The sequence below is a fragment of the Tubulanus polymorphus genome, chromosome 7 (assembly GCF_964204645.1).
Source record: "Tubulanus polymorphus chromosome 7, tnTubPoly1.2, whole genome shotgun sequence".
NCBI classification, from domain to species: Eukaryota; Metazoa; Nemertea; class Palaeonemertea; order Tubulaniformes; family Tubulanidae; genus Tubulanus; species Tubulanus polymorphus.
In genome coordinates this window covers 12,018,012-12,031,549 of record NC_134031.1, presented here as the reverse complement: position 1 = coordinate 12,031,549, position 13,538 = coordinate 12,018,012, and the positions used below count along the sequence as shown (strand labels likewise).

The following is a 13,538-nucleotide window of genomic DNA, read 5'->3' as shown; positions in this document are numbered from 1 at the left end:
CCATAGAGTATGGGCATTTATGCTGAGCCTGTTGACTCAAGGGTGACTCAATACATCGACCTGTCCATGATCAGGTTCTAGGAACAAGGTGAATCAGATATGAAGATCATTTTGATTTTCTCAAATGAATAATAATCTAATATTTATGAATTTGTCGGTGAATGTCACTGCAAAACAAATGCACCTTAAGCAGTTGAATCGTGGAGAAGCTTCTGCTAGGCCATGGTTCATCCTAGGGCTGGTGACGGAAGGGAAATTTAATTTTCCCACAAAGGGCTGGGTTCAGTGCCCAGTAAATGTAGTCCTTTGGATTAGGCGTCACATGCCTGTGAGTGCTACTGGTTTCAATACCATCCTCTCGGGTAGCCCCAATAGAGGTACAGGGCTCCTATAGGTCGTTAATCAGAATTTTCCTTAAGGATATGAATTCGATCAGTGGGGTCATATACGACCTGAAGCATTTCTATAGATATCTAACAGGTCTGCTAGAGTTGCATGGACACTGAATTATGTAATATTAAAAGGCCTTAACCATGTTAGCATGATTTTAACAAAATGCTTGTTTCCAGCATGGGCCTGGATTTTGCGGGCATAATAGACTGGCATAATAGAAGTGTTACCTTGAGGCGCCAGCCACAGAGCATTGGTCAGGGTTGGTTAATGTCGAGGCTGACGGATCAGCCAATATTTTATGAATACCGGCATCATTGGGACAGGTCATAGGAGTCGAGTTGGTCACTCATCCTGAGCTGAGGAAATTGGAGTCATAACAATTTCAAGTCTGTGTCTCTAGGTATCCACGCACCAGTGGTGGAGTTCTCTATCACCTAACAAGTGGTTCAGATTTTTATAAGGCAAAATTGCAGAGAATTATTGTATGAACTTTTTGGAAAAGCTGCGACTACTGCTAGGCTTGCAGTAGGATAGTACCAGTTAATGGAAGTACTTGGAGTGTGTTAGCTTAACATTAGTTATCTATTCCGTCACTGGATTTTTAGCGTTGAACATACGTTATTATACCTATGTATGGAGTGAATGAAATAAAATTTCCTAATTTTATCAGTGTAATGTATCAGTGTAAATTATAATTTTATGAGTGAATGGAAGAGGTATAATAACGCCCACCCTGCCCGCTCCTGTTAGTTATTGCAAACTCACATTTTAATGTATTGCAGGTGATTGTAGTAGCGTTTGGAAGTTAGACAGTATAACTCATGACAGAGCCGGATAGCCATTATCTGGTGCTATGGATTACTGCAGATTTTGTTGGATGGATGGCTTTAGCAGCAGTTCCAGCATGAGACATGGAAAACCGTCTTTAGAGTTTCCGAGTTGCATATATTTATTCTATGGTTTTGCCTGATTCCATATTTGGATTTCAGGGAATAAATCCTTCACGGGTTTTTACTGGGATTTATGTGAGGGATCTTTACTTACGTGTATATGTGCATATGTTGTGTTACGTGTTACGTGTGTGTTTGTTAATCAATTTGTAGTCTTTTAAGTTGTGCCAATGAGTCATACCAACAGGTTAACAGTAGTTAATATAGAGAGACATAGCATACTGCAAATATATTGGCATGCATACTTGAGTTTATAGGTGCAGCATCCTAATAGAGAGCACATATATTGTACATGAGTATAAATATATACATTCAAGGCATTGGGAATTTTTTCCGCATTTCACATTTAGTCATAGCGATGTAGTCACATCTGGTGATTTTTGTATTCGGAGCTGACTCGCCAATACAATAAATGAGATTATTGATTCTACGTTATTGAATTGTGTTCCAATTCATGGATGGTTTTTGTGTTCAAAGGATTGTGGCTAAGGATTGACACTGTTTATTGGATTTGTTTCCAATGTGTGTCATAGAGGCTCTTTTTTATTTTTTGTTCAATTTTAAATTCCTTTCAGTTGTTCTGCAAGTCACTTGTATTGAGGAATTGGGACTTGCAGTGTTTTATGAGTGTTCTCTAGCATTGGATCAGTCTCAATCCTGTGCAGGATACTGATTTTTAGATCGTTGAATTGGCTGAAAATGGCAGCACATGCAGGATCATTAGAAATTTACTTTGCAGTTTGGGCACATGGCTAATTAGCATATCAAGGTCATCCATTCGATTTGAGGAAAAGCTAATTTTCTAACTTTGCATAATTGTCGATGATATTTCTGAAGTGCATGTAAACATATTCCTCCCAAATACCAAATCAACTAAAGATAAATCGATCTTGAAATACGATTTTTTATCTTAAAATAAAACCCGAAGTAAAATAAAGTAAAACAGTTGACGATACCGCGGGTTCAAGTGAACACCTGCTGATCTCTGTGGCTATGCAAATCATAGAGGAGTCTTTGCTATCTGATTGGCTTTTTAAAACAGGTATATTTGCGTTCAGATTTTTGTGAAAAAGCTCATATAAATCCTAACGAGGCCCTTTTTCAAAATTCAGCATCTGCGTAGAAAAGGGGAATTCAAGAACTATTGGTCAACCGACAAACTGATAGAAACACCAGCTGTACAGAAAATCATGAGCCGTAGTAGGTTTATTGCTATTATGCGCTTCCTTCACATAGTGAATAATGATGACTATATTCCCAGAGGTCAGTTGCTATTTCACCAATGTTTATGCACAATGTGAATATTCTAGCCATCGACTGGGTAGATAAGCATTTGGTTTGTCTTTTATTGTCTATCCATGACAAAACAAATGTTGAAAAATGTGTGTGAGATAGAACTGCACAAGAAGGGCATAGAACTGTCGAAAACATAGTGCAATAGATACTATAACCACTTCATGAGTGGCGTTGATCGAAACGATCAGATGAATTTGTATTTTTGTGATGAACACCAAGCTCTAAAATGCATATGCATATCGTTGTATCGTCAATTACTAATTTGTTCATTCTTTACGAGAGCGTCACTGAAAAACCGATGGATAGAACATTAAGACTTAAAATTGCCCATCAGTTGCGAGAAGGATATACTCCAAACGTCGAAAAAAGGAAAGGCAGAAAACCGAGCCTCGTTGACAATGAGTTTCGTCTCACAGAACGCCATTTTATTTAAAGATCTGATGGTGGGAAAACTGATTGTGTTGTGTGCACAAAGAGGGTTGATAATATATATGTTTAACGAAAACAGACATCATTCCGGTGTAAAAACTGTACTGCTACTTTGATGCAAATTACCAGCAGTAAGGTAGGACAATTTTGATATTTCACGCAGAGCTCCGTAGGCAACTTTGTTTTAAGTATTTGTTGAAACCTACTGTACAACATAGGTCTCCAAGGATAAAAAAGAAATTAAAACGATTTATATACCATACATTAGACATCATATTTGCTAGGTAACCAGTAGTAATTTTTGTTTTCAAAAATCATCAAAAATCGCATGTTTTATCACGATTTATGATGATTTTCCACCACAAATGAATGCATTCATAAACTTTTTTTGCGTATTGAGGGTCACCATATTTTAGGAGCTACAGGACTTTAAAAAAGGGCCTTTGTTTTATTGTAATTAGTCTATTGAAAACCTGGTCTGAGAGGGTATTGTTGAAATTAGGAAGCCTGGTCTGATAAGAGTTAATTAAATCTGATGAAAACACAACTTTTTTCAACCAGATGTTTTTGGCAGGATTTCAGAGAGGATCCATGGTCAAAGTAAATTGACATCATCTCCATGAAAAGCGCTATGCATGCAGTAATCACACACGACTGAATGATGATTCATCATATATATATATAGTAGTGGGTTTTCCCCAATGACTCAAATAGATACCTACTGTACAACATAGATCTCCAAGGATAAAAAAAGAAATCAATACAATTTATTTACCGTGCATCAGACATCGTCACGGTGTAATCAAAATTTCCATCATTACAAAAAACAATCATAAATCTACAGATTTCCAACATTTTCGAAATTTAGGGCCCTAAAATCAATATTCAAGACCAAGGTGCTGAATTCAAGGCTTTTCAAATTGAATTGGATTTGATATTTGTTGCAGAATAAAATTGAATTTGCAATTTGAGCACATGGCTAATTAGCATATCAAGGTCATCCATCCGATTTGAGAAAAAGCTATTTTTCGTGGACTTTGCACAATTGTCAGTGATATTTTCTGTGGCGCAAATAAGAATATTCCACCCAAAAGCTCATATTGTCGCGACTGTTGTCACAATGTATTAGTACAGTCCTGAAATCCGATTGGTTTATTTATGGAATGCTCGTCGCGGTTCTGATCGCTTACTCTTTGTCAATTTAACCCTTTCCATACCACATAGTGTCTCCGCTGCTGTACCGGAGGGAATTTAGGGGTTTATAGGGGTATATTTGAAACTTCATAAATAGTTACCAAGGTATCTGACACAGAAAATTTATATAGCATGTTGTTGATAACTTTTGGGGCAACAATGTAGACATAAATAATTTGGATATAAGTGAACTTGAGGTCAAGGTCACATACTCCACGATGGCCGCCATGAAAAAAATTAATGATTAAGTTTCAGATAAAGTGCTCTGTCTCCCAGCAAAATGCACTGATCTATTCAATTCCAACTGAAATTGTATGCCATATATCCTTACTTTATGTAGTTAAAATTTCAAAGCAATAGAACAACTAAAAAGTTTATTTTTCCACTTATTTACCATGATATGTCAGAAGGCCAGATGTAAGGGGTTTCATTGGGGTATAATTTCAGGCCTCAGAAAATTGTTACGTATATGTGTTTGAGACTGATACATTGTATACCATGGTGTTGATGACCATTGGGCTTACAAATAAGACAAATTATTTGGATATATGTGACCTTGAGGATGGACAGTTTCTGGTTATTCATTTTTGTTATTGGTGTCCGTTGCCATGACAACCGTATCAACAGGGTCTAAAAAATTGTCACTGATTTCATTTTCATCATCAAAATCATAGCCGGCACTATAAACCTATTTTTTGACTAAGTCTCATCATCTGAACTGCTGCTGTCATATTCGTTGTCACTCTCAATTTGTTCACTACCAAATTTCCAGTCACCAACATCACTGTCAGCATCATAGGCCTATACGAGCTGCTGAACCATTTCATCCAGCCAAATTATTTTTTCCTGGCTGTTGCCATCTTGGATTTTATGCAGATGGCAGCACCGGCTGATACTGATAGATATGCCCTTCTAGAAGAAGGGTTAAGTGATACTGTATCACATACGGTACGGGTATGCTAGCTTGTCAATTTGTACCGTATGCCATACGGTAGTGGTATTGAAAGGGTTTATACTTTGCTATAAGGAGGAATTCACACACATAAAATGAAGCCCTCTTTCAAAATTGGTTGGAGAATGGATAATGCTCTCATGAATGATTTGTTTGAATATATGCTCAGTTGCACAGTCAAAGAGCCTTTACTCTGGAAACCATGTCGTTTAAATTCGCTCCATTTGTATAGTAATAGGCTCAGCCTATGGCTGGCTTAATAAACACGTGTTGTAAGACAAAGCAATACTGACGAACTAATGAACACAATGGACATTTGATAAGATGAATAGATGACAGCATTCCACTGCCAATATTAGGCAATTATTTCATTGCTGCTCAAAATTTTATTCAAGACCATTCAAGACTGTACTAAATAGAGAGTGACTGTATCAGTGTGCCATGGAGGCGATCTTAAATTTCCAGAAGGATATTTCCGGAAAACTAGCACCACTGATAATGCCACATCAGCAATTATTTGGATATGTTTCACTGAGTGGACGGATAAATAATATGAGAGACCCCACTGACAGCCCAGGAGTATTTTAATAGCAATTTTCAACGGAGATCTTTGATGAGTGTATCCATTTGTGTACACACTCATGTATGTGATGGGTCAGGACTACATCAACAATGTTACATACCTCACTTAAGAATTTAAATATGGCGGCTCTCATCTGCCATAAATTCTGGTGATAACAGTATGAAAATCGTTGTATATGATTTAATTAGGGAGAATTAGAAATTTCAACTAGTATTATGCTAAGCAACATGAGTAGAGATGAATGGCCAATTAGTTTTTCACTGCAGTTCCCCTATTAGTATAATTTGCAGTGTCAGTGCATTTAAACCAGGTAGACTACAGCCCAGGTGGGGGTATAATGGAATGTAAGGAATGTATAAGGAATGTTTCTCAGACCATGTCTTACCTACGTACCAAGTTTGAAACATATAACATTTGAAATACGTGAACTATATGGGAACTTTGACAGTACAATTATGATTTTAATATAGGTGAATGTGATTTCACATTTTGAGGCGCCCATTTTACATGATTGCAAACTGGATGTATACGAATTAATAAAATAAATCCAAACCTGAATGACTCCTAATGTTTATGCCACTAGACAGTCCTTGAATTTCCTTGTGTTGTTTAACTAATGATCGTTCTAATCTACGTCTCTCCCTCGCTAATTCTCTTGCTTTTCTCTTTTCAAGGTAATGCTCATATCGACGTCGCTCTTTTTCTTGTAGTTGTTTCGCAAATTGCTAAAAATAGAAATCTTTTTGTTGTCATAAGCCTGACCTAGGGGTCAAGGAACATCATGCTCATTAGGGCAATGGTTGAAAATGCTCAACATTCTGCCGATTTCAATATTCAATCGGCATTGGTTAACTGTGGACCACCCGGTAAAATGGTTGGAAGTCATAAGACAATGTTAATGTTAACTTAGCATTACTTAGAAACTACTGACAGGGTTCATAGCCTCCAGGCCAGGCTTCATTTCAGGCCATTCCAGGCCATTTGAAAAGCAAACTTCAGGCCATTTTGAGAATGAAAAACACTAATTGACAAAATAAAGAATCAAACTGTCTGAAAACCATTTTCATTTTTCTTCCTTCAAATGGTTTTTAGTGTAAAACCGAAAATTCAGGTTCTTAATAAATTCTAATAGTTTCCATATTATAAAACTTTTACGATCTCGTGATTGTGGGATTTGATTTCAGACTTATGTATATTCATTTTCATCTGATATTGATTTTTTTAAGCATCTTTATTAATGTTTCGAATTCTCTCTTTCTTTGATTCAAATAAGTTACAGAAGACGTTAAAGCAATCCTTCAATAAGTGCAAAATCAGTGTAAAAGGGATACAAACACTGGTTTGTCTAGACTGCATAGTTTATGCTTCAACTTATGATGATAAAACAAGTATTCCAGTCGTGTATATATCAGACTCGATGCTATCAATTTCTAATAAAATATGAAACCAACGGCTTTCAACTTTAGTGAAAAACCAATTACAAAATATATTTTTGCTTAATCCATTCAATTCGCCCTTTAGTAAAACTAGGGGTCCAGGGACACCATGCCCACTTGGGAAGTGGTTTCAAATGCTCAACAATCTAACAATTTCAATATTCAACGCCCCCTGGTGACCATATACAAAAACCAATGACCTTGAAACTAACCACAATCAAAGAACATGTCAGCAGCTACGATTTTGTAAAATAAAAAATATGCCTTGTTACCAATTAAATATGGAAATACTAAGTTATTCTACTATTTAACGCCCCCTGGCGACCATATTCAAAACCCAATGTCCTTGAAACTCACCACACTCATTGAACATGTCATGAGCTATAACTTTGCAATTGATCATGGTAACAAAATATGTCTAATTACCAATATAATAAGGGTATACTCAGCTATTCTACTTTTCCCCGCCCCCTGGTGTCTTAATGGAATAACTAATGACCTTGAAACTCACCACAATCATAGATGTCATGAAGTACAACTTTGCAATTGATTGTGGTAACAAAACATGCATTGGTAGAAATATAATATAGAAATACTAAAATACTACGTCAAAATGGTACACCGCCGAAATACATGAGGCACGACAACTCAGGCGAAAACTAGAGCAGCAGTGGCAGAAAAGCGGACTTAAGGTTCACAAGCAAATGTTTGTTTCACAAAGAGATTGTGTTGTCCTCATGATTAAAGAGGCAAAAGCTTTATACTATCAGTGTAAAATGACTAATGTAAAACAAACTTTTAGAGTAATTAATCATGAACTTTTAAAATAGGGACATTAAGATTTTACCAGCAGGTGACAGAGGTGGCTGAGAAGTTCAGCACCTATTATACTGATAAACTCATAAAGATTCGTGATGATCTGGATTCGAATGTATGTCATCCTATGTATGAACTTGATCAAACCATGGCACCAAAATTATCTATTTTCGCTGAGACTAATTGTGCTGAGCTTAGCAAACTCATAGGTTCTATGCCGGCCAAATCTTGTAATTTGGATCCGGTTCCTACGATATTGCTGAAATCTAATTTTGAGGAGTCTGGAATGTTGCATGTTTTGGTCAATATAGTAAACAGGTGTATCACTTCTGGAGTTTTTCCAGATGCTCTCAAGGATGCAATTATTCACCCAATTTTAAAGAAGTCATCCCTTGATCATCAAATACTTAAAAATTACTGCCCCGTATCTAACATTCCTTTTCTTTCGAAAGTCATTGAAAAGGTAATTGTTTGCAGAATAACTGAACATCTCAAAGTCCATGATCTCTATGAGCCTTTTCAATCGGCTTATCGCGCTCTACATAGCCCTGAGACATAGCACTGATTCTTCTCGAACGTCTTCGGGTAACTTATGGCTTCGAGGCCGATGTTTTGTCTGTCATTGGTTTTTACCTTAAGGGACGGACTCAAACTGTTGTCGTCAAGGGATCAAGCTCTACTAGTAAGCCACTCAAATGTGGCGTTCCACAAGGATCGGTTTTAGGTCCTATACTTTTTACTTTATATGTGCAGCCTATAGGTGCAATAATAAGGTCATTTTCTACACGATACCATATTTATGCAGATGACGACCAGTTATACAAAGTAGTGAATCCTAAAGTCCTTGCTGATGTCATGTCTACATTGCAGCAAATTAATTGTCTCGTTAGTGTATTGTTCAATTGGATGACCATCAACAAGGTGAAGGCAAATGGTGAGAAAACTGAATTTATAATTATGGGATCATCACATGCCTAGGGGCTTTTGCCTAGTGATCTCAATCTTATTATAGATGACAAGGTTATCTCTCCTTCAAGTCAGATGAAAAACCTTGGTGTAACTTTTGACGATAACCTTTCTTTTGTTAGCCATGTTAACAATACTTGCAGAATAGCTAACTATCATCTTTATTCAATCAGCAAAATTCGGCATCTACTCGATGATGCATCATGTAAGGCAGCTATTTGATCGTTAGTTACCTCCCGACTTGATTATGCTAATTCATTACTAGTTGCATCTAATGCTACTTTGGTCAAACGTCTGCAATTAGTTCAGAATAATGCTGCTCGACTGATTAGTAAAGTTAGAAAATCACAGCACATAACACCAATTTTAAAGTCATTGCACTGGTTACCAGTGTCCATCAGAATAGAATTTAAATTGTTGGTGATCACATATAAATGTCTTCATGACCAAGGTCCGGAATATCTCCAGAACCTGCTGTCAATTTATACACCAACCAGGTCACTTCGTTCTAGTCATGATACCAGTCGTCTAGTAAAACCTCGTCGTCTAGGTCGTCTAGTCTCCAAACGTGCAATTGGAAACCGGGCTTTTCAATTTGCAGCTCCTGCCTTATGGAATGAAATTCCCATGAGCATTCAACTAAGTCCGTCTGTTGAATGTTTTAAATCAAATTTAAAAACATACTTTTTTAGAAAAATGTATAACTGATCTTTCATATTATGTTTTAATACGGTTAAAATGATTTATATCTATGTAAAGCGCACCGATTACCATGTAGGGGTGCGCTATATAAGAAAATATATTACTATTATCCATTATTATTATTATTATTATTAAATACTAAGATATTGTATTATTCAACGCCCCCTGGTGGCCATATACAAAAACCAATGACCTTGAAATCACCACAATATAGAAGACGTTATAAGCTACAACTTTCTAATTCATTGTGATAACAAAATATGCTTAGGTATCAATATAATGTCGAAAAACTTTTTTCCACCTACGAATGAGTACTGATGACACCAAGATGGTTGCCAATTGTGATAATTGGCCGATCTAAAATCCCTGTCTCAGCTATTGAAGATCCCTTTCCATAGAATAGCCACCACAGATTTTGATGGAAAATAGCAAACCATTAGGAAGCTACAGGACTCAGAATTCAGGCCAAAATTGACATTTTTGGGCACAAAAAAGGTCACAAGACGGCCATCTGAGTCTGATCGACCCAATTTTTCTTATGCCCATGGGCCTACGGGGGATATAAATACCTACAAAAAATCAAGATAATTGTTCAAAGCGTCTTCAAAATTTACCTCCAAAACTTGAAATATGTGTTAAAAGTGCTGATTTTGGCGAACAACAATGGCTGCCAGTCGGCCATCTTGAATCTGACAGGGCCATTTTTTGGGCTGAAGATGTGTCTAGGGTAGATACATGTGTAACCCAAATATCAATCATTATCTTGAAGCGTCTACAAAATTTCCCAAAATAACTGGATTCCGTCTACAAACGAGCAGACGGACGGACGGACACACAACGAAAATTGAACGCAATTGCCCGCTGGGACTTAAGTCCCAAGTGGGCTGAACCATATTTATTTTCAGATAATAATATTTATATCAAAAGATAGGATAGGAGCTAGGCCTAATCATATCAGTAGAATGTTGGTTGAAACGTGTTTCTTGAAAAAATCTATAATTCAAAAATCTTGCTTGAAAAATCTTTTTAATTCGTGACTTCAAAGTTCTACAAGTTTAAATATTGTATTTTATCTTTCTTAAAGGATAACAATCTCTGCTTCAATGAGTCGAAGTGTTGATTCATTCTTGGCGTACCGGTATCTGTAAAACAATGCGTAATAAGATCAATAGATATAAAGTGAAAATTAAATTGCATTGAATTGAATTGCAATCAGAGCGTAAAACTAGACAAGAGATTGATATCCTGTCCGTCGGTCCCGTACTAACATCTTGCTGTAGTAGACATTTTCAGGGCACTAAGGACCAATGACAATCATTATTCATATATACTAACCTTCAATGAGCAGAAATACCGTGTAAATACACGTGTGAATAAACCAGGAAATGCGGTAGTGCGCGGTGTCTAGTGTATGGAGACACATCGGGGTCATTCACATATATAATTAAAGAAACTGAAACTTAGATCTGTAGAAACAAAATGTCAACATTGCGACTGAAATATTATGAAATAAAATTTAACCTTGATCTCGATTGATTCGAATTTAAAATAAAAATCCACCCTTCGGCGAATTCTGTCCACATTTGAATTTCAAAAATGTTCCTAAAAGGCTACCATATTTCTTGGATCTATCCAAGAAACGATAGTTCATAGGTCGAGCCACGTTATAAGAGAGTTAGGTGCGAGTCAGACCCCTTCGTTTAGACAGCCCTGGAAGTAAATCTAGACGTTTTTCCAGCTAAAATTATGTGAAAATGTTTGAACAACACCCAAAACTTTATAGAACTAGCAGTCTGGGTCTACTTTGATTTCACAGAAACGCATGTATACAAAAAGAACGGCAATTTGCTTCAATTTTGGTATATTTTCGATTATTTCACAAAAACACGAGTTCAGAATTCTGTGAAATTTTCAGATTTTAAAATAGATACTATATGACACCTCCGATAAAAAAATCAGATCTCAGGACTATCTAGATAAATTGCCCATGGGCAAAGTGTGGTTTACCTTGAAAGCTAGAGGTTGTTTGGGGTAAGGGCATTTGCTTGAAAAATCTTTTTAATTCGTGACTTCAAAGTTTTACAAGTTTAAATATTGTATATTATCTTTCTTAAAGGATTATTTTGTAGTCAAATAAGACTAAAGATATACATTTGTTTACGGTCCACATCCAAAATTTCGTAGGATACAGGTAGGCGCGGCATGGAAACTATCTTATATTTTCAAAGAAATATTTTCATAATATGAAAAAATATTCAAATAAAATTCATATGATGTCACATATCAGAGGGTGGCTGAATGTATGGTCGGGAAGCTAAAATACTGGTGCAGTAAGAAATAGGCGTATTAGATCGTTTTAAATCCTGGAATTTACCACTACAATATTCAGACCTCGACCTATACCTATAGTTTGCTGCTTAGTATTTTCAGGCCACAAGAAATTACAATTTATTACAAATTCTATCAAACAGAAAACACAGCGCTCTTCTGCTGATGAAATGTCAAATGCGCCAGCAAGCAGCGTTACAGTATCACTATAGTAGTGTACTGTACGCGGGTGTGTTTGTAACAGTCCAATCTAATGATTTCCGCGCGCACTTGGAGGCCTTGTGTAAAATATCGAATAATGTAATACTGAAATATTATGAAATGAAATTTAACCTTAATCTCGATTGATTCAAATTTGAAATTGAAATCCACCATTCGGCGCATTCTGTCCATCCTTGAAATTTGAAAATGTGCTTATAGGCTACCATATTTCTTGATCTATCCAAGAAACAATAGTTCATAGGTCGAGCCACATTATTGAGAGCTAGGCGCGAGTGGGACTCCCGGCCTGGGAGTAAATCTAGACGTTTTTCAGCGAAAATTATGTGAAAATCTTTGAACAACACCCAAAACTTTATAGTACTAGCAGTCCGGGTCTATTTTACAGAAATGCATGTATACAAAAAGAACGGCAATTTGCTTTGATGTTGGCATATTTTCGATTATTTCACTAAAACACGAGTTCGGAATGATATGAAATTTTCAGATCGTAAAATAGATACTATATGACACATCTGATAAAAAAATCAGACCCCTCGACCATCTAGATAAAAAGTGTGCCACCCGTTTTACTGAAATTTTTTCACAATAGGCAAATGCATTGGAAGCATTACGTCATCAGCTAGTGATAGCAAAAGCAAACCATAGGTTCGCTAAAAAGTAATTGTTTGTGACTTTCATTTATATTTTGGAAAATTATAGTACATTCATTAGTGTATTACGTTCATATTTGACCTTGTAGTAACAATAATTTGGGGTCCAGCCCACCGATAGATATGATTTGATGCAATAATCAAGATTTTTTGATGGAATTATCTATAAGGGTCATAAATATTTTAAGTTTATGGGGTCGAGTATGATAAGAAATAGTTTAAAAGGCGTGTTTAGAAGAACACCTTTATATCGAGAATTTAAATAATTACGTTGCCTAGTTACAATATACACTATTGGACAGTGAAAGAGTTAAACCTCCCAAAATACTTGGATTCCATATATGGACAGACAAGATAAACAACCGAACGGATGAAATATGAACACAATATTGGCTGGGACCTAGGATGCAAACAATTATCTTAACAAAAAAGAGAAACTGAATGGACTGACCTCATCTTGATTTGCAATTAATTTCATATTGTGTTGTTCTTCTCTTTCTTTTCTTTCCAAATCTTCCATAACTTGTTTAGCAATCATCTCATCTTCTTCAGCTCTAAAGATACATTTTTCATTAATGTTATTAACTGAGAGCCTGCTACTAACATATTCATAGGTTGAAA

The 13,538-nt window shown here is 36.2% G+C and overlaps 1 protein-coding gene across 3 annotated transcripts in view; it reads right to left on the bottom strand.

The window, feature by feature from the left end:
- LOC141908713 (uncharacterized) overlaps window positions 1–13,538 on the bottom strand; it is a 112,953-nt gene that overhangs the window by 89,155 nt on the left and 10,260 nt on the right. For all 3 annotated transcript variants that reach the window (XM_074798870.1, XM_074798871.1, XM_074798872.1), the window contains 2 exons: window positions 13,369–13,471; window positions 6,351–6,522 (listed from right to left, as the gene is read on the bottom strand). In XM_074798870.1, the coding sequence (XP_074654971.1) occupies window positions 6,351–6,522; window positions 13,369–13,471 (275 nt within the window). The remainder of the gene's footprint in view (window positions 1–6,350; window positions 6,523–13,368; window positions 13,472–13,538) is intronic.